This window comes from Sciurus vulgaris (assembly GCF_902686455.1).
Source record: "Sciurus vulgaris genome assembly, chromosome: 1".
Classification (NCBI taxonomy): Eukaryota; Metazoa; Chordata; class Mammalia; order Rodentia; family Sciuridae; genus Sciurus; species Sciurus vulgaris.
The window spans coordinates 86,307,623-86,329,718 of record NC_136461.1 but is presented as its reverse complement, the minus strand read 5'-3'; the positions used below and the strand labels follow the sequence as shown (position 1 = coordinate 86,329,718).

General features: G+C 35.6%; 1 protein-coding gene across 2 annotated transcripts in view; it reads right to left on the bottom strand.

Annotated features, from left to right (window-relative positions):
• Positions 1–9,928: 9,928 nt before the first annotated feature.
• The window catches only part of SNX7 (sorting nexin 7), an 87,759-nt gene continuing 75,591 nt past the window's right edge, over positions 9,929–22,096 (bottom strand). For both annotated transcript variants that reach the window (XM_079117703.1, XM_079117702.1), the window contains one exon: positions 9,929–13,217. In XM_079117703.1, the coding sequence (XP_078973829.1) occupies positions 13,140–13,217 (78 nt within the window). In that variant the 3' untranslated portion in view covers positions 9,929–13,139. The remainder of the gene's footprint in view (positions 13,218–22,096) is intronic.

The following is a 22,096-nucleotide window of genomic DNA, read 5'->3' as shown; positions in this document are numbered from 1 at the left end:
TTTGAAAGTCAGGAGGGAAGAAATCATCAATACAAGGAAAAACAAGCAAAATGACAGAAGACACTTCCACGTGTCTGAAGAATGCTTTGTAAGTCCATGTGACTGGAATTTAAAGTGGACAGGAAGAGAAGCATACATGACAGCAGTCTTCCAACAAGCTGGGGCTGCAGGAGAAACATCTCCAAGAAGTATTGTGGTCTGGGTAGTCTTTGTGGCAATCAATTTCTAGATACTAACTATATTATTTTCTAAAACAGAATGTCCTTGCTTTTTAGATGTCGTGGCCAAATTTCCTTTTCACTTTCCTTTCTCTTTGAAAAAAGATACCTGGAATTCAGTTATAGCTGAAATCACCTAGATGTGCAATTGTCCTGGCCACTAACCAAAGATACAATTAAAATATTCTGCAAACACATATTGTGTGTGTGTGTGTGTGTGTGTGTGTGTGTGTGTGTGTGTGTGTGTGTATCATTACAGTCTGCTGTATTCTCAATACTGGGCATTCAAAACAATTTGTGGTGAGACAGATTTTTATTTAATTTTTTATGGAATGGTCTCATCTATCTCTGGATGATCATCAAAAAATGTATGGCTCGAGTGACTGTATCAATAGAGCAAAATGGATCTATTACAAGAAATAGTGAGTCTTAATGTTTTATTTTATCCAAATGACACATTAGTAGCAAGACTGATCTGTTTGCTAACGTATGCACCCATCCTCCCATCTATCACCTATCTTTCCATGTAATTATATATCTTAAAACTCAGAGAGGAGGTTATTCTGATAGAAGCTCAAATTTCATGTTTATTTTAATTGAAAAATAATGACAGATTTACAATGAGGACTGGCTTTACCGACTAGTTCATATGGTAGACATTTTCTATCAATTGAACGAGCTAAGTCTCATTCTATTTTTAAGAATAGGAATGCTCTCTAAATACATTTTTCTCAAAACTCCCAGTTTTAACAAATATATATTTAAAATTTGAAGATTCAAGTACTCTATCAGAACTTGTTGTAATTGTAAGGTTCATTAACATTAGCAATGCATACATGCTCCTCAATCTTTCTAAGAAGGTAAGTTTCTAAGTGAAAGAGTAGAAGAATTGGTAATTGTGGTTGAGTAAGTTTTGGTGAAATCTACTTTCTGTACTTTCTGGAAACTGAGAGGAGAGGGCTGACTCTGACAGGCCCTAGGCAGCTAGGCTGACAGTGTAGCTCCCTAAAAGGAAACCTGTGGTGTGAGGCATGGTCAGTGGGTACCTAGAGCTGCCTGCTGTGCAGACCCACTTATCACAATGTCCTTACAATGACTACATGAGTAGTCATATCCTCAGACTACTCACAGTGGCTGAGCTAATGGACCTACTAGACCTGGGCTATAGTTGCCCACCTGGGATTCTTATAACAGAAAATGCTTATCCTAGATTCTCTTCTGGTCCAAGGCCTCCTAGGACTGTGCTGTCTCCCAAGATCCTTCAAACCCAGTGTTGTCTCCTTGCACCTCTCTCTCCTAGTTTCACACTCTACTGCAGCCTGCAGCCTTCCTCAGCTCCTCTTGTCTTTATTACTCACAGGTATACCTCTACAAATCTTTGATGTTTCTAATTTTGTCTTGGTGTGTGCGTCCATATCAGAGACACTAATACTAGGGCATCAAATCCTTCTCTGACTTTGTGCTTTCAACAAAATTGAAAAAGAATCTAATGAAATTTTCCACTGCTAAATGATAAAAACATGATAATAAATCCAGGAGTGGACTAAATGGAATGAGTAATCTCATTCTCCTTGCTTGGGATTGGCTTAGAAGCTCAGGTCTGGGCCAACTGCTGTGTGACAAAGCAGTCACAAGAATTGGTTCAAAGTGGGTGTGGATTTTAATTTAGAAACAAGGCACACAATTTTGCTAGGTATTGTCCGAGACAGACCTATTCTTAAACAATAGAAAATCATTGGAAGAGACAATTTTTTGCTTTATCTTGATATTGTGTATGTGAATATGAAACCAAAGGCCACCAGTTCATTCCTTACAGTCAGGAAAGGAAGCAGAGAGATGGAAGCCAAGAAGCAAAATACTGGCGGCAGCAACTGCAGACAAGAGGTAGAGCACCCAGATTAAGTTAATCTTAAAGACACTCTACCTGTGGACTTCCTGGTTAAATGAGGGGGCATTTAAATCTTTCCGTTTGTATCCCACTTTGACAATGTTAGCTTCCCTTCCTTCACTAATATTGGAAGCTGTCCTATACCCAACTGGGACCAGTTCTCTCCCAGAAGTGGATCCTGTCCCTCATCCTCCAGGTCTCCTGAAACTGGTATGCAGTTATTTCTCTGGACTTCAGGCATTGCCTCTGCGTGGATCTCTCATTTAACTACTTTCACTGTGGAAGGGACCAATTTGGATACAGGCACCAACTTGAATCAAGGCCAACTTGATTGTTGGATTTTCTAAGTTCACTTCCCCAATCACATGCCTGTCTCTAGCCTCCACACCTCCCCATCAGTCAATGATTTAGATTCTCAGTGGATGGTGAAGATTTCAGACATTATGTTCAAGGCAAGTATATAAACAACTATCTTTTAAGCTCATTTTGCTAGTTAATTTTTACCAATACATGCATGTGTAATGAAGACATTTGCATACATGTAGTTGTGTATACATGTACATAAATGCTAGCGATAGAGCCGAAGGAGGGGTATTCTGGGCTCACAATCAAGAGATGTTCTCAGTTTTGAAACTTGAGGGCCCTCTAAGGACAGTTATAGGAGATGGGCCATTGGGGTGATTGGAAGCCCATGGCAGAGGGTAAATAGCCTCAATTGCTTTTAATTACTATGACATTTAAATGTTTTAGTGACAGTATGGCTGCAGTAGTACAAACCTCCCTGAGTATCAACACAGTTTACGACAATTTGGTTTATGAGTTCTGCAGGCACTCGTTCTTTGTTCAGCCTTCTCCCTGATCTGCTGTTCCTAGCTTGCTTATTTCTTCCAGTGTTCCTGACCTTTTCACTTATTATAAAGGAAGTTATAAAACCATACTAATTGGGTCCTTTATAAGTTCATACTATCCGTAGCCAAGTTCTGATAATTGTGCACATTTCCTAAAATAAATAAATAAATAAAAATTCCAGTTAGTTTAAGCAACTCCTCTTGGGGCCTGTCTTTCTCATTTACAATGCTCCAGAAACTCTGGATTTTTTCTACATCCTTCTACACATCAAACTTTTCCCCCCTCAGGGCTTTTGAATATGCTGTTTTGCTCAGACCCAATATCCTCCCTTTTGCTTATTTGGTTGGTTATTATTTGCCAGGCCTTCAGTAGTCCTTTCATGTCTACTCAATTTTAAAAGGTCTTTCAGCCTGACATGGTGGCACATGCCTGTAATCCCAATGACTTGGGAGGCTGAGACAGGAGGATCACAAATTTGAGGTCAGCCTCAGCAACTTAATGATACTCTAAGCAACTTAGCAAGACCCTGCCCCCAAATAGAAATAAAAATGGGATGGAGATATAACTCAGTAGTAAAGCACCCCTGGGTTAAATCCCCAGCATAAAAAAATAATAGTAATAATAATAATAATAATAATACAGATATCAATGTTATTCTCCCTTTTATAATACTTCCTCTGATTATGTCATGGCACTTGCCATACATAATTTGAAATCATGCACTGTTATGGGTGATGTCTCCTTTGAAAATAAGCATGTTAAAGTCCTAACACATGAAGCCTCAGAATGTGAACTTATTTCAATGTTAGGTATTTAGAGATAACCATGTTAAAATGAGGTCATTACGGTGAGCCTTATTCTACTATGACTAGGGTTCTTGTTACAAAGGGAATTAGGCACAGAGATACCTGCAGAGGGAAGAAAACACACAGGGAGAAGGCAGCCAGGTGACTGGAGAGATGCATCTATACATCAGGGAACAATGAGGATTGCCAGCCAGCAACAGAAGCTAGAAGAGACAAGGAGGGATTCTCTCCTAGTGCCATTGGGGCAGACAGGGCGCTGCAGGCACCTTGATTTCACCACTTCTAGCCTCAAACTGTAAGACAAGTAGGTTTCTATTGCTTGAAGCCACTCAAATTTTTGAACTTTGGTTTGGTTTTTTTTTTTTTCTTTTTTCTTCTTTTTTTTTTTTTTTTGGAGACCGCATTTTGATTCACTGTACACAAATGGGGTACATCATTTCATTTCTATGGTTGTGCACGATATAGATTCATACCATTCGCGTAAACATACATGTACGTAGGGTAATGACGTCTGTCTCATTCCACTGTTTGTCACCACCCCCCTCATTTTCCTCTACATAATCTAAAGTTCCTCCATACTTATCTCACTTCCCACCCACTGCCCCCATTATATATCATCATCCCCATATAAGGGAAAACATTGGGCCTTTGGTTTTTTGGAATTGGCTTATTTTTAAAGGCAGTCTTAGAGCTGATAAATGCATTAATTGAGATTTATCATTACTTACTGCATAATGTCTGTCTCCTCATTAGACTTTTGATTTCCTTAGAGTGGAGTATGTCTGCTTTATTTATCATTATTGTTTACAATAGCACAGATAATGGTTTCTGGAATTCATTAGTGGAATATCTGTGGAACTAATGAATTACTAAATGAGTGGGTGCACATATGATATTTTAATGTGAACTGCTTCAAAAGATTTGGAATATTGGATTGTTCAAATAGATAATAATTCAATTTTAAAGTCAATAATAATATTCAAGTAAGAAGAAAACATTTTTGATGCACATTTATCAAATGCCTTATTTAATCAACTCTGATTTGTTATTCAATTGAATGTTCTGGGATGAATCCCCTTAAAATGAGAAAGCATTTTCTTCTGATCTTACTAAGAGTACACTGTCATGTTTTAGAATTAAAAAACAAAACAATCTCTTCAATCTCTATGACTTACATTAAGAGAAACATAAACAGGAATTGTGGAAGTTCAAATTTTCTCTTTTGAACACACTTAATTATAGCCTAAATAATTACACAAGCTAAAGTAGACAAACACATGTAAATAGCTGCCTCATTTTAAAGGATCTCCTTCCTCAATAACCTTATAAACATGGACATGGATGCATTTTCAAACCTGAGAGAATTATGGTACCTGATAAGAGGAGAGAGAGGTAAGCAAGAGTATGCATGCTTCCTGCTCATGTAAATTTAACTTATGTATTTCCAGAAATTTACTATACATTTTCATATACCACACATGCATACATTCCGCTCTGCCCACGGAAATAAATATGAACTTCAACATGCATTATATAGCTATGTATCTCACAAACGTTTATCACATTCTGAATTTTTACTTATCTCAGGATTCACTCATGGAGGGATTGGAAGATTCAAGTATTTAGTGGGTAACAAAAGGAAGTTGATGCAAATCTTAAAATTCTCTTTCCTTAGTAAAGTAGTCAAAGTCAGCTGTGTTTAATTTATTCTTATACTTCCCAATAATGTAGATCTGGCAGATTAATTTCCCCTTTTCATAGATGGGGAATTGGGGCTTAGAATAGTTAACTCAAGAACTTACAATTTAATTCTAATGCTAAAATGCCTGTTTTTTTTTTTTTTTTTTTAACAGTGTGTTCAGAATTTAATTCTAGCTCTCTCAACTCTCTGAGTTCATCCAAAGCCATTATTAAACACACAGGAACAATATTTCTACTTTTATAGGATACATACCAGAATGGTTTACCAGATAGCCTCATCTCTCTCTGCATGTAGGGTGCCCAAGGCCCAGGGTACTGTCACCCTACAAATGATTACAAATGGCTGAACTTGGAAAAAATTTCTTGATCAGTTTACTACCAATGAGTTTATCAGTAGCTAACAACTGTATTTCTTATTTTCCCATTCTGGAAGAATCTATGCTATAAGGTAGGTCTTTCTAGGAGAACAATTATGTCCTCCTAAGTTTCCATATTTTTAATGTACAGCCTGTGTTGTTAATATGTACAGACATTTTCACACATATTTTATGCAATAATCATATTAGTTACTATTAGTTGCCTTTTCTATAGAACTGGTAAAAGAAAATTAAGTGATTTTCCTAGGCTCACAGAACTATAAAGTGAAAGAGCCTAAACACAAAACCAAAGTGTGACTCTCCAGGTCAAGTAAACAAAGGATTTTATATCCATCATTTAATACATTCTCACAGGGTCTACCTCCCTATAATGAATCACATTGCTATTTAACAAGTCACCTTTGGAGTAGAAACATCGACAGCTCCTGGAAGCTTGTTAGAATTGTAGAACCCCAGACCCACCCAGACCTACTGAATCAGAATCTGCATGTTAACAAGATGCCTAAGTGATGCAGGTGCATGCTGAGAAACAGTGATACAGGCAACATGGATGCTGGAAAGAGATCTCCATTGTCCTTGACCCATTATTTTCTAATTTGGTCAGCTTAGACAAGATAACTTATAAGTTCTAGTTTCCTTAGAAATGATAGAGATAATGGTTCCTCTGTTTTTATATTGCTAGAAATTTGAAGTGAGGACAGGCAAGAAAATCACAACCAGCAGGAATGACACATAAAAAGGACTCAATAATTGATAGATATGATTGCAGAAATTAGGTGCTATCTCTAAAAATTTTATTGAATTTATGCTTCTGAGAGGCTTGGAATATCTGACAAGGACATACCTCTCTTTTAAAAATAATAATTTTATGGGACAAAATATTAAACTATAAATCAAAATAATCCCTTTATCCTGTAGTCTTCAGCTTCTTCCCACCGTTCATTCAGAGGTTAGAGGCACTGATAGCCTCAGGAGTGAGACTGTACAGTAGGCAGGAAGAGAAAACCCTGTGTTTTATAAGCTAATACCCTCAGGAGCTTAATGCAGAAACAATAGACTTAGAGAAATAGAATCAGATTGATCAAGCAGGGTGGTGAAGAGTTCAGATTCTGAACTTTGGGATTTCACAACAAGTATAGTTTCTAAAGAGATGTGGGGAGACAAACATGAAGTATTAATCAGTGTTCTTCAGAGAAACAGAGAAGTAGGAGAGAGAGAGAAAGGGATTTATTGTGAGGAACTGGCTCACAGGATCATGGAGGCTGACAGACCATGATTTGCAATCAGCAAGTTCAAGACCCAGGAGAGCCAATGCGTTAGATCCAGTCTAATGGCTGACAGGCTTGAGACCCAAGAAAAGCTAATGACTTGAACTCAAAGTCAGGAAAAAAGCCAATGTCCCAGCTCAGAGGGAGATAAGCAAGCAGGATTTGCTCTTACAATTTAGAATTTATTCAGCATTCAACTGACTAGATAAGGCCCACTCAAATTAGGGAAGGCAAACTGTTTTACTCAGTCCATGAATTTAAATGTTAAATTCATCCCAAAACATCATTATGGAAACACTCATAGTATCTGACCAACTGTCTGGGCACGCCATGGCTTAGTCACATTGATCCATGAAATTAATCATCACAAATGGTTTTCTTTTTGTTTATACAGGTAAGGACACTGTACATCATTATACCATAAGATAAGCATATTAACTTTAAAATGGATATAAAAAGAACTTGAGTTTGGCTATATGAAAACTATAGGATATTGTCCTTAACTTTCTCATTGTACTGTGGACCAAAAAAAACTCTGTGAAGATGAAACCAGTCAGAAGATTGTGGTTTGAAGATGACTGAAATAGATGTCAGAGAGCCTGCCAGGGAGTAATATACTGAGAGGCCTCTCTGCTGCAAAGGAAGGACGATGTGAGCCAGACCCGGCTTTGTGGTGCTGCGAGAGTGTGTGAAAGCAATAATGAAACAGAAAGGGCAACCATCTGGGAGCCACTGTGCTCCTCTGAGCTTTTCTTATATGGTAAAGGTTGACTGAAATAATATGAGGGTCTGGCTTCTAAACACCATGATCTGAGAATGGTCACACTAAGCAGATCTGTGAGATGACAGAGCAGAGCTAATCTTCAAGAGCTTTAGCCTCAGGCCTGGTGAACAGAGTACTTTGGACAAAAAATTTGGAAGTTGTATCAGTGTGGCTCTTGTCACTCCGTAGCTGTAAAAGAATTCTTATGATTGTCCCTTTTATTTTCAGAAGAGAAAGAAATGTTTACTCCTATTTAAAAATAGAGCAAAAGAAAATAAAATTATACATCCTTTACAAAACACCTGTAGAGAAGGAAATGCATAGGTACAGCATTACTGCTTTAGCTGTGAGAGGTTTTTTACACACTAGTATTTGTGAAAATTTCATCTGAGATATTATGAAAAATTAGCTACTTATAAAATTAAAAAAAAAAAAAAACTATTCCAGATTGCCAGAATTAAGAGGTGTGCTGCTAAAGGGGATCCAAACATAAGACAGTAAAGGAGTTCAGCAAAGGACTGATTAATTACAAGATCAATTGCAGGTGTATAGTCACTTAAATTGAAGACATTTAAATGCCATTTTTCAGGCACTAACCTGGCTTAAGAGACCTAGAAAAGAAATCTCCACATAATAGATAAAATTCATTATTCTTAACTTTCAAATCATCCTGCAATGAACTTCATCTTTAGTAATATTTGCAGAGTCAGTTCCTCATTATTCCATTCAATGTTATGATAATCATGTAGTTGAACATATTTGTAAAAGAAAGGGTCACTGCTGATGGGCAGAATCACAGCCTCTGGGACAGGAGTCTCCTGTCTTTCCCCTCTGCTAGCAAATCAATAGAACTTCTTTGTCCCTTTTCTCATAAATAAATAAATAGGTAAATAAATAAATAAATGGGTCACATCTTTGTCATTCAATGCATTCCTCATATCCGTGTGTTTCAAAGGAATCTCAATTCAGTATTTCAGCACAGTAATACATTTTATATACTGTGCTCATTATTCTATCAAACTTAAAGGTGTTTTTAATACAGATGAGTGCACTAACAACTAATTCCACAGTCTTGTGCTATTTCTTAGCCAACAAAATTATGACTGACTTTCTATGCAATTATATGTGCTGGGCCAACTGATTATTTACGCTTATAATCTCCAATACATGTTCTTTGAAGAGTTATTTTACATTAGTCCTTGCTTATTGAAGAATTTTAGGCATAAGAGTAGTATTAATTATGCAAATGTATAGAGCTAATAAAATACTCAATGGATAAAATGCATATTCATTTAAAATTATAGTTGTGGACATGTCATGTGTTATTTTGTCTTGCCAGGTACTCTTTTTTCTTCTGGGTAAAGCGGTGCTTTCTGTTGAACAGTAACATCTAACAGGTGATCTGAATTAAGGCTGCCATCTTTCTTTGGCCTAACCTCTCTGCCTGCTATAATCTGTGGGGAAACTAACCTCAACTCTTATCCACAAAAATTGACTTGGGACAGAAATGAGGAGGTGAGGATAAAAGGGGGCTCAGTTGTAAATAAATCCAATTTTTTCCCCAGGAGATTTTTAGCTGAATTGAAGCTGAAAGAAAAGTTCTTTCCCTTTCTGTGGCAAAGGAGAACACTTTTTTTTTTTTTTTTAACACCTTTTTTTTTTATTTGTTCTTTTTAGTTATACATGACAGTAGGATGTACTCTGACATATCATACATACATGCAGTATAACTTCTCATTTTTGTGATTGTGCATGATGTGGAGTTACACTGGTCATGTATTCACATATGAACACAGTAATGTCTGATTCATTCTACTGTCTTTTCCATTCCCATCCTCCCTCCCTTCCCCTCTCTCCACCCAGTCCAATCCAGTGAACACCCCTCCCCCAACCACCTGTTGGGAGTCAGCATACAAATATGAGAGAAAATATTTTGCTTTTGGTTCTTTGGGAGTGGCTTATTTCACTTAAAGTTGGGCACTTTTGAGACAGGAGCTACTTGTGCACATTAACCCCCAAACTTTTCAACCTAGCAGTATTGAAATTTCATTCAGAAAATTCTTTATTGTCAGGGTTGCCATGTGCATTATGGGATATTTAACAGCATCCCTGGCTTTGATCTACTAAATACCAATAGTACCCTACTTTTCCTAGTATGACAACCCAAGATATTTCCAGCCTCTGCTAAATATTCCCTGGGGATCAAAATGACACCAGTTGAGAATCACTGATTTAGCCTCATGGAAGGGAAGCAAGAGGAGGAATGGAGGCAACCTGTTCAAGTGAAGTAGGAGACAAGGACAGAAAGAGAACCAGTTGTGCCCAAATTTTCTGCTTCATTTTGGTTATATCAGCTGATCCATTGTCTTTTTTCTTAAGTAATTTGATTTGTTCACTTATCAAGTGCAATATTAAGAATTCTGAAACAAAATTTTGAAGACAGACCAATGAGAAGTTAAAAAAAATCAATCAATAGGGCTTGATTAAAGCATAGATCTGACTGAGTTTTGAAAAATTACAAAACAACTATTTACAGCAGAACAGAGGAAGGAGTTAATTATAAAATGGATGCTCGATAGCACAAGGCAAATCCCAAAAAGATATAAAATTATACTCGAGGTAATCTTGGAATGAGGCATAAGAAGGAGGCAAAAAATTTTTTAAAAATTAAAAAAAAAAAGAGGCCCAGATTTTTGTTTGTGTTTTTGTGTCTTCTTGGGAGTACACATGTCAAGAAATGATTTTCTGTTCAAAGTGTATGTACCTTGGTATGTGTTTGGGCTTTTCTATTTCTTGAGAAATGGGGCAAATAATGTTTCTTACTGAATCAACTTCCAGGAATTTCTCTTTTTCCAGGAAAAAGAGAAAGAAAATTTTAAGTTTGAATAGGAGCTTCAGCATCTGTGAACCAGATGAGTTGAGTAAAGTTTCTGTTAGATGCAGAGCCTAGGCCTGCAGTTCCTCGGTTCATGGGAGGCATATTCTCTGGTGATATCTTCTATTCAAGCACAGACTCACTTCACATAGACACAGAAAATGTTTCTTTCTCCTTTGGATTTCATGTCAAATAACTTGGTTAATCATCAAAGCTCTGGTTTGAAAATCAGTTAAGGTAATAATGTTTTTATTTTTTCCCTCCAGGTAACTAGAATGAAAGGAGGGAGTAGACTTATTAGGAAGAACAGTTACACAAGTACTCGTCTTTTCATAGACAGCTATTGTCAAGATGTACTAAGTCTATTATCATGTCCATATAAAAGCTATTAAAAGTCCCTTTTAAAATCATTATTTTTTATTTATTTATTTATTTTGTAAGGCTGTATACTTGTAGAAAAAGTAACTGAACAACAAGAAACTTGTGTTTTGGGAAGTATTTACTCAAACGTTGAATGAAAAGTACATGTAAACATTAGGGTAGACTTTTAAGTAAAAATCTACAGTGCTATTGTTACTTAAAAGCTGTTTATGATGAGGTATCCAGTAACCACACTTACAAATTACAACAACCACACAGAACACACATCAGAACAATAAGTACAAGAAAGTTATGCCAGGATTCCACTACTAGCACAACAGAAAGACAATCCCTGTAGACATGGAACCCCATGTGAAAATTCTAAGTGTCTCTCAACAAACTGAGCTAAGACAAAGGCATACCACATGTAAGGAATGAAACTGGCACCTTTCCTCACACCATATGCAAAGTTAACACAAAATGGAACAAAGCTCTAAATCTAAGAGTTCAACTCATACACGGAAACATAAGAGTAAAAATCTGTATAACCGTGGACTTGGCAATGGATTCTCAGATATGACTCAAAAAGTAGAAGCAACAAAAGAAAATATAGTTACCTTTGATTTCACCAAAATTAAAAGCTTCTTTAGTTTAAAGGGCATAATCAAGTAAATGAAAAATCACACTCTGATAGGGACTTATATCTGGAATATATAAAGAAGACTTACAACTCAGCAGTAAAAAGACAAAAAAATCTAATTCTTAAAGTGGCTGAATATATGAAAGGACATTTTCCCGAAGAATATTTACATATGGCCAATAAACACATGAAAAATACATTGTGAAAATGCAAATCAAAACAATAATGAGGTACCACTTCATACCACTAGGATGGCTATGGTCAGAAGAAATCTGATACTATCAAGTATCGCTGAGGTTGTGAAGAAACTGAAATTCTCATACACTGCTGGGAGGATGTCAGATGGTGCAGCCAATTTGGAAAATAGTCTGGCAGCTTCTGAAATGGTTAAATTTAGTTATGACATGACCCAGAAATTTCACTTGGGTATAGGTTCAAGAAAAATGAAAATCTACACCCACAAAGTTAACATGAAATCACTCTGTACAATCAATATCCTAGAACCTAAGACCTGAGAGTAAAGTGGTTCTTTCTCATCACTCTGAATCACAAGTACCTATAACACCTTGCAAAGGAGAGACCCTGGATAAAAGAATGGGATAATAATCCTGATAAACCCTGTATACCTTAAAAAATCAAGGCTAGATATCAGTTGTGAAGAGTATATAAAATATACCAAAAGAAAGAGAATATATGTATGGGCAGGAATAAGACTATATCAAGGTTTCTAACTTTAAATAATAACTGAAATTTATTTTTTGGACACTATTTTTTTTAACTGTAGAAAAAAGTACTTAACTTGTAATAAATCATTTATTTTAACAGCTATTACTCACTTTTCATGTTAAGCAATTTTTGATATTTACTTCAAATTCTTAATATAAAAGTAAATAGTATTTGAGAAAAAATTATAATTAAAGTGAATGCACAGCATACCTGTTAACATAGTTGAATTCATATTAGAATCCATTTTAGAGGTTTGAGCTGCCAGTTGGAAAAGAACACAGCCAGTCGTTTCATATTAAACCTTTTATTAAAATTGAGTCTATACAACATATTTAAAATGACATATTCCACAGTCAAATATTTAAGAAAAAAATCTCTATATGCAATTATTGGCACATAAATTTAAGAACATAATTAAAATTAAGCTAAAACTATCTCTCTCAACATAGATATATAGATAAATCCATATATCTATATAGATAGATTTCCATATATATACATCCAATTCATGTCAATGGCCTGGAATACCTGAGTTTTCAAGTCGTTGGTTTTCCAGATAGTGAGAAACATTTTTCATCCACTTTATACAGGACACAGCCAATCCTTAAAGAATAACTTTGGTTGATAGATGTTGTCTCCCAAAGATCAAAGGGAAGTTCTCTATGGGATTATAGTTTATCTTCAGAGTCTTCTCCCAAGTGGAGGTCAGTCTGTGATGTAAGGAATGACTCCCATGTAGCAAGGCACTGGATAACGGAAACATGATGAGATCAACAGAAGTTCACTTTCAGAGGGAAAAGGACCATAAACCCTGACTCATATAGCAATCTTCCCTACTCCTCTCTCCAATCAGCCTACCAGAATCCTTGCCATTTCCCACATATTTTAATTCTTAACGAGGGAGGCTATTGCTAAATAAGAGGAAAACATATTAACAGTTAAACGATAAGCATGGGTTACTTTGCTAAAATAACGCACTACTACCCCATCATCAAGAGAGAAAACAGAATTCAAAATTACAGATGAAAAGGTGGACCTGCTTGGAAGTGAGGAGGCACTTAAGACAGCTAGACAGAGCAGAAATGCAAGCATGCCCTGCGTAGGCAGATCCCACCATGTTAGGGGAAGATTTGGAAAAGATGATTAACTTTAATTGTCATTTCATTAACTATAAATCAGGGTAAAAACAGTACGTCCTGATAAGGCAATTGTGAAAATTAAATTATATAAGCCTCTGTGCAGAATGCCTAGCAAAAAGTAAGAGTTCAAAAAGTTAGCAATTATTATATTATGATGATCTGCTGGGCCTGGGTGGTAAGATTTGATCATTAATGTGCTAGGTTATCTTACTACTAAAATAATAAAATAAGTTACAGCTAATACATCAACAGAAGATATAAAATGAATATATGGAAACTGTCTATTAAAAGAAGGCAGAAAGAGGAATATGGGAACAATGAACAGATGGGACAAAAAATATAAGCAAGATAAAAGACTCAAACCTAATCATAATCAATAATCAATCAGTTAAATCAACCAGATACCCAGAAAAGAGCCAGATGGTCTATGGAATGAAAAAAAGATCCACCTTAATTTTGTTTAAATTGCTTACAAACATTTTAAATATAAGGACACAAATAGGTTAAAATTAAAAGGATGAAAAAGTACATACCACGCAACACATGTCAAAAGAGAAACTAGAATGGCTATATTAATGTCAGAAAACTAGATTTTAGAGCAAAGATAATTATCAAAGATAAAAATAATGATTTCATAATGATAAAAGGGCTAATTTATCTAGCAGACATAATTCAAATGTTTACACACAAAATTAGAAAATTTGAAAATGTATGAAACAAAATTTGACACAAATGCAAGGAGAAAGGCAAATAATTATCATTGATTTTTCATACCCCCTCATGTTTGATAGAATATATGGACCAAAAAAAGGAATGATATAGATTTGAATCACACTGTCAATCAAGTTGTCCTAACTGGAATCAATAGAACAAAAACGGAATATACATTTTTCTTTAATGTGCACATGTAATATTTACCAAGGCAGACCATACTCTGAATCATATAAGAAATCTTAATGAATTTAAAAAGATTCAAGTAGTATGAATTGTTCTTTGTAAACAATGGATTTAAATTAGAAATTGGTAATAGCTATATGGAAAACATCAAATATTCAAAATTCAAATAGAACAATTATAAATAATCCCCTGTGTCAACATATCAAAAACTGTAATAGTTCACTAAATTAGTACATATAGAAATAGCCCTAATCACCTACATACAGAAAAGAATGGTCTTAGGCTGATAACTTCAATTTCTAATTTGAAAATTTAAAAAAATCACAACAAAACCCCAAACCAAAACAAAAATGGAAAACCCCAGAAAAGATCAGAGTGGAAATCAATAAAAGAGAAAGGAAAAATCAATGAAACTAAATGTTGAATGCTTGAGAATATTAATATAATTGATAAATTTTTAGCCATACTGATCATAAAAATAGATGGTACAAATTATCAATGTTGAGGAATGAAAGACATAACATCAGTTCACACTCTACTGAAGGAGAAAGGAAATATTTTGAAGAACTTCCTGCCTACACATTTGAAAATATAGATGAAGTTGACCAATGTTCGATAGGCAAAGACTACCATACTCATTCTAAAAGAAAAAGATAACCCACATGAATTTGAATTTGTAATAAATATCTTTCCACAAAGACAACTTCAGGCTCAGAATTCTTCTCTGGTGACTTCTATGACTCCCTTAAGGAAGAAATAGTACTAATCCTATACAAACTCTTCCAGAAAACCAAAATACAGGAAAGCTTTCCAAATTAACAAAACCAAAGTCATTACAAGGAAAGAAAAGTAGCAACCAAGTTTACTCATAATCATAAATGCAAAAATTCTCAACAAGATTTTAGCAAATCAAATCCCTTAATCTATCTAAGTAAATACATATCACAACCAATGGGGGCTTTCCTCAGAATATATGGTTGGATTAATCATCAACTACTGATCAACATAACTGACTATATTAAATGCAATATCATCTCAACAGACACAGGAGAAACATTTCCAAATTCCAATATCTACTCCTGATTTAAAAAAAAAAAAATTCTCAACAAATTAGGAATAGAAATTCCACATACTGAGGAAGAACATCTATAAAATTCCTACAGTTAATGTTACATGCAGACATGCAATAAGTATTAGCTGTTATTGGTATTTTTTTTACTTTCAATGTCAAGAAAAAGAGAAATTAAAACTCAGTTTTACAAACAGAAATCTCCTTTACCAAAGTTGTACTATAAAAAAAAGAAAATGTAAAAATACCAAAGTATAACTTAAAAATCTATCCTGCTTATAAAACAAAGAAAACTATTAAGTGGGTTGGGAGGGCTGATGGAGAGATGAGCCATAATTCACATCTGAGAAGCCCCTTCCCCCTTCTTTCTGCTGCAGTTTTCTGGTCTCTCTGCAAATCCAAACATGATCTAGTAGTCATTAACCCTGCAGGGCAGCCCAAAGCAATAACTGCTCAGAAGATCTCATATCTTTTTGATAACTGTCAAAAGTTTAAACAAACTTCTGAATGTTCTCAATGGTAAAATTCAAAACAAAATTCAGAGACGTCTGTTCTCTTTAGAATTCCTGTCAAATAAACAATCCAAATTTCACCAAAGATGATACTACTCATCTCAAGGGAACACACATCCGTTGTCGTCAGATTCTGGTTCAACTATGCAAATTTCATTAGCTATCCATGTCTACTAATGTTGTGGATGAATATTTTCATTTCTAAAGTAAGTACTGAAAAGGACAGTGATACCTGGTAAAAGAGACAAAATAGGTACAGAACTGTCCCTTTACCATCCTCCATACTAGAGTCAGGAAGATTTATGTATTTTGAAATACTAAATGGATAGAACAATTAACAGGTAATAACAATAGAAATAATATTACAACTGACATATCAACATGAAAACTTGGTCACGCATTATAATGGTTGCTTTACATGCCACTTTCTTAAATATGATAACTATTATGAATCTTATTTTACAGATAAGATAGCCAAGGCTCAAATGATTTAAGTACGTTTATGATGTTAAGTACAAATACATAATATAGTCGAAAATAAATGGAAATGTCTGGACTACCACCAGGATATACTTAATAAGTCACTGGCAAGAAGGACAAGATATCTCTCTTCTACATAGTGGAAGGAGGACAATTTGGAAGGAGAGGTAGGTAAGAAAATGTATGACTTCAGAGGCAATAGGCTGATTAAATTTAGGCAAGATATATATATACAAAGGTTGTAAGTATGGAAATTGATTCCCTACATCTCTTGGAAATCACTTCTTTCCAGGAGCACATATAGCCATTGAAGACAACTAACTGTGTTAACATATGCCAGGTATGTGGCAGGGGCTAATTAAATGAAGTCATGTGACAGCAGAGAAGGAATGTATTGAATGACTGATGCTAAAATGCTGGTCATCACAAAAGCTGCATTCTATCTGAACACTAATAAACTGACATTCTGATTTCTGTGGCTCTCTAAACTTATTAATGCTAAGTTTTTCCATACAAGCCTGATCTGTACTCAGGATGCTGATCACAGAAGTTCTGGGCCTGCAAAATGAGGATTTGACCCTGAACTATGTCGCTCCTGATGCAATGGGATCGATCAAGCTTCTGGAATCTTTGCAGCAGATGTTTTACTAAATAAAAAATCATATTTTTGATTGCTCCTTCCAACCAGTGTTTAATAATCAGCTGAGTTACCTGATATCTTGCACATGTGTCAATTTATATACATCTTTTAGAAATAATAAGCAATGAACTCTAAACTCAATTCTCTTTATTCTGTCTTGTTTTCTTTTGAGTATGAAAACCTAAGTAAAAGCTCAAGACATGGATGATTTATACCATGCAGTTCAACAGCTCAATTCAGTGAGTACCTACTACCATGCTTGGCTTTGTGGCATAAAGACTCATTAAATCAACAACAACAACAAAAAATCTCAAAAGCAAGAGTGAGACTGGCCTTCATTTGCAAGTTACAGTTTTTAAAGAGTCATTTGTGACAATTTGGTTTTGTATTACTATTAAACACTTTTTCCCATTTTAAAATCATTACAATCTATGAAGCTAGTTAACATCAGTCAAAATCAAAGTGACAAGTGAAAATATCCAGCATCGGCGCTGGCCTGACCTTTACTAGTTTACCGGTCCACTTAGTCTAGTTAAGATTCTCATATTATCATAGGAAAATCAACAAGTGTTCACATTCATTTGAATAAGACATTGTCATTTTCCATTCATATTATTCCATTTGATGTAAGAATGCTCTGATGAAATCAAGTCATTCCAATTTTAGTTAAGAACTGATTCTCAGAGTACGGTACTATGTTCCCCTTGGTTCCCTATATGAAACCACAGGGAATGCTCCTCCTCAGTCCAGGTAAAGTTAGTGGATAACTAACTTTATCATGCCATGCCTGCTGTTAGCCAGGGTGTGGGGTGACTAGAAAACAAATTTATCTCAAATGCCCCTTAAATGAGAATCCAGTGCATGTTTTCCCCAGATGGCTCCAGCATGTAGCCAAAGGCTAACACTACAGCTTCTCTATGAGGAGGGAATCCAAGGAGAACCAGCAGGCCAGAAGGGCAGGGAACACACCCATGGGAAGCAAAGCCTTAAGCTCCTATATGCACTTAAAACCATCTCAAACACAAAGATGGAACACTTAGAAAATGAACCTTTAATTCTAAGACAAACTTAGTTCTGGAAACAAATCTCTTTACTTCAGCAGAGGTGTTGATGATGTTTTGCCATCAGAAGGAGTAAATGTCTCTTCAGTTTTATAAACGGGTAGTGGTCCCACAAGATGTGATTAAGTTTTCTTAAGAATAAATGGCATCTCTTGCCTTTGGGAAACCAGGGCCAAAAGTCTGAATAGGAGATATTTCCTTGCTCAGCTCACTCCCCACTCTGCAAAATGTCAGGATGGTGTTAATGGAGCCTAGGGGAGAGTGATTTGCCCATCCCACCAGGGGTAGAAGAATGTGGCCAGAAGGGGACCCAAGGACTGCTCTGCAGTAGAGTGTGTGAGTGTGTGTGTGTGTGTGTGTGTGTGTGTACACATGCCCTCATGCACATTGTATGCGTGCTTTTCCAAAGACTCAGTTTTGACTCAACTTACCCTTTGTACTTGTACTAGTTCCTTATCAGAGAGATATTAACTTTCTTCCTTCTCTCCTTTCTTTCTTTCCTCCTTAAAAAAATCTTTTTTCTGGTACTAGGGATTAAACCAAGGGCCTTGCACATGCTAAGCTAATGCTCTACTACCTAGTTATATCACCAGCCTCTTTTTTAAATTTTGAGATAGGTTCTCACTAAGTTGCCCAGACTGGTCTTGAACTTTTGGTCCTCTCCTGCCTCAGCCTCCTGAGTAGCTGGGAGTACAGTCCTGCTCCACTGTCACTGTGCCCGGTTGCTTGAAATTGTTTTTTAATCCTGGAGGATAAAAGGCCAACTTTCTCTTCAGGCTGCAGAAGCCAACAGATACTGACTAAGGTAGTACTGGGCCATCTTTGCTCTTACAGGCCTGGGTCTTTCCTTTTCTCATACCACAAGGCAGGTTGGGTCAGGGTTTCCAAAGGTTCTACTGTGAGGGAGAACAAGCATGACTCTCCTTTTCACTCGACGCACTTTTGCAAAGACTATTAATTGTCTATTTTAGTGGTAACAAGCTTAATCTGTATTTCTCAGGTTGCACGTGACACATGAAATCCCCTCAAGGCAGCTACTATGCTTATTTTCAGTGTCGTATCACCAAAACCAGAACTTTGTTTTACAATTCTAGCTGACAGGCTAACAGAACAACTGTGTTAAGTAAAGGGACCCACCTATTCACTGCAGAAGTACTGATGTCTCTTTATATGAAATGAACTTTCCCACCACTTTTCCAAGAACTTCTAGTCTATACAAGTTTGCTGTTCATTCTATGTTCTGTGATGGTTAGCTTAGTTTTGTAACTAAAAGTTCAATGAGATGTTAGAGTAACTTCCAGCAATAAACTTTGAACTTAACAAAATATTTTATGATACAATACTTAAAGTGTTTTGAAATTCATGGTTTTTTATTTTTTATTTTTTTGTTATTTTATCCTTGAAATTGTGTCCTGGGGGATTTCTTATAACAGTATATAATTGTTAAAAATACATTTTTTTAAAAATTGAAAAAAAAAAATGGCCACATCAACGATGTTACTCTAGATACAACTTCCTATGGTGCAACCACATTTAAGAATCAATACTGATATTTTCTCAAGTCATGGGGTATGAAGAAGTTCTATCCCATACTGTGATTTCAGGCAAATCTACTTCTCTAGGCCTATTTACCTACTCACAGAATAAGGGGCTTAGACTATGTGTGTCCATTAAGTTTCTTCCCAAAACTAAAGTGGAAAGTTTCCAGAGCTAACCTGCGATCAACAAGAAGGCAACAAATGAGACCACGTACAATTTATTAATAGGCCTCTATAGGATTAGTGTTATGGTTTGGATATCTTAAATGTCCCCAAAGGCTCATGTGCTGAAAGTATGGTCCCCAGTGCAACAAGGTTCAGATGTGGGGCTTTTGGACACTGGTTGGCCCATAAGGACTCTGACCTCATCAGTGGATTACTCACTTTCATAGATTAATCTGCTGATAGCTGAATGAACTACTGGGAGGTGGGACTGAGATTGAGGAAGCAGGTCAGAGGGGCATGAATTGGAAGGGTGTATCTTCCCCAGCCCTGTCTTCCAGGAGCTGAGCAGCTTTCTTCTGCCAGGCCCTTCCACCATGATGCTTCTGTCTTTGAGCCAGCCACATAGATTGAATCCTCTGAAATGCATCCTCCTCTAAACTTAGTATTTTAGTCACAGAGACAAAAAGCTGAATAACATACTTAGTTGGACTCAGCATGGAATATGGTAAGCATTAAATTGTATCTCCCCCCAACTACTGGTATTCGTAAAATAATTATTATAAATAGTTTCTAAAGATAAGCATGATAAATAAGACAAATATTCTCAATCAACACTAGAGCTATCACTACTATACTAGCTTGCATTGACTGAATGCTTATTATGGACAAGACACCAAGTGAGATGCTTTTCATTCATTCATTTAGCAGTTTTAAAATCTGTTTTCCATATTGGCAATTTCAGGCTCACATAAAATTAGTGACTTGAGATATATGCTAGTTGAGACTCCTGGAAAGATATTTATGAACAGGAAAGCTTAAAAACAACTTATGTTTGGTGACTCACTGGGAATATTAAACTTTGCTTCTAAAAGTTTTCTTTCATCTCCACACATCCCACTACACACATACACACATATAAGTGTATTTTAATACCCGGTGAATCTATGATGAGGTACATACTGCTAAGTTCACTTTATAGAAGAGGATATTGAAGATCACTGAAAGAAATAAAGTCCTAAAGGTCACTATGCTCAAAGTCACAAGCTATGCCTACCCAAAACCCATGCTCTTAGCCACCATGTGCAAATGCCAACATAACGTGATATTTCCACAGGCAAAGTTCAACCTGTTCATGGAAATAGCTACTGGAAAACTTGGTTCCATCCAAATTATCATATGAGTCAAAATTGGTAAAGTATTATCTATGTATAGCTATGTTAATAAACTAAATATCTGCCTAAAATAATAACAATGATACTTATCACTATAAAATGATAAAAGCCAAATCTTACTAGGTATTTCTATTAAAACCATTTTAAGCCAAAAGTTGTTGTGTTTCTATTTTCCCCCACTAATTTTGAGAGTACCACAATAATTTCATCCTTCTCAATAAACTAATGATAGTTAAAAAATGATAAAGTGTCCCGTAAGTATTTTTATGTCGATTTAAATGAATTTGGGAACAGATATTATCTACATTTGAGGGAATGGTGAAGTTCTAATTCATAATTATATTTACAATAGGTTACTATCATTACAAAGTTACTTAGCTTACCTAAAAATTATAGATCATATCTAAAATAAGGGCAATAGAGAGTGTAAGATCTCAGTAATTGCCTTTTATCACCTAAACTTAAGATGTGAAACACTAATGAAAAACTTTCAGGAGTTGCGTATTTTGAAACTCTGAACTATAATAAACCCAGGAAGAAATCAGAGATGATTCTGATAGAGAAAAGAAATTTCAATTATTTTGCAATAGCCTAAAATTATCCACTGATTTTCATTTTTGGAAAAGTCTAAATTCAACTTCTGAGAATCATTTGCCAATTTATAATTTTAGAAGTATCTGTAACTTTAAAATATCGTAATTTGCATATTTTGCTAAAATTACTTTTATACATCTCTCAAGAATGTGAGAAACACTTGTAAACACTACAATAATACTCAAAATGACCACAACAGAGAATGCAGGACTCATTAGCTACAAACGCCATCTTGTGGTCCATTTATTTATTATTCTGTAGTATTGCTCTAAAGATGTCTACTCTAAGATCTGATAAAGACAGAAAGAGCCCTAGATATAATTTATTCCATTTCCTCTAATTTTTACACATGGATATA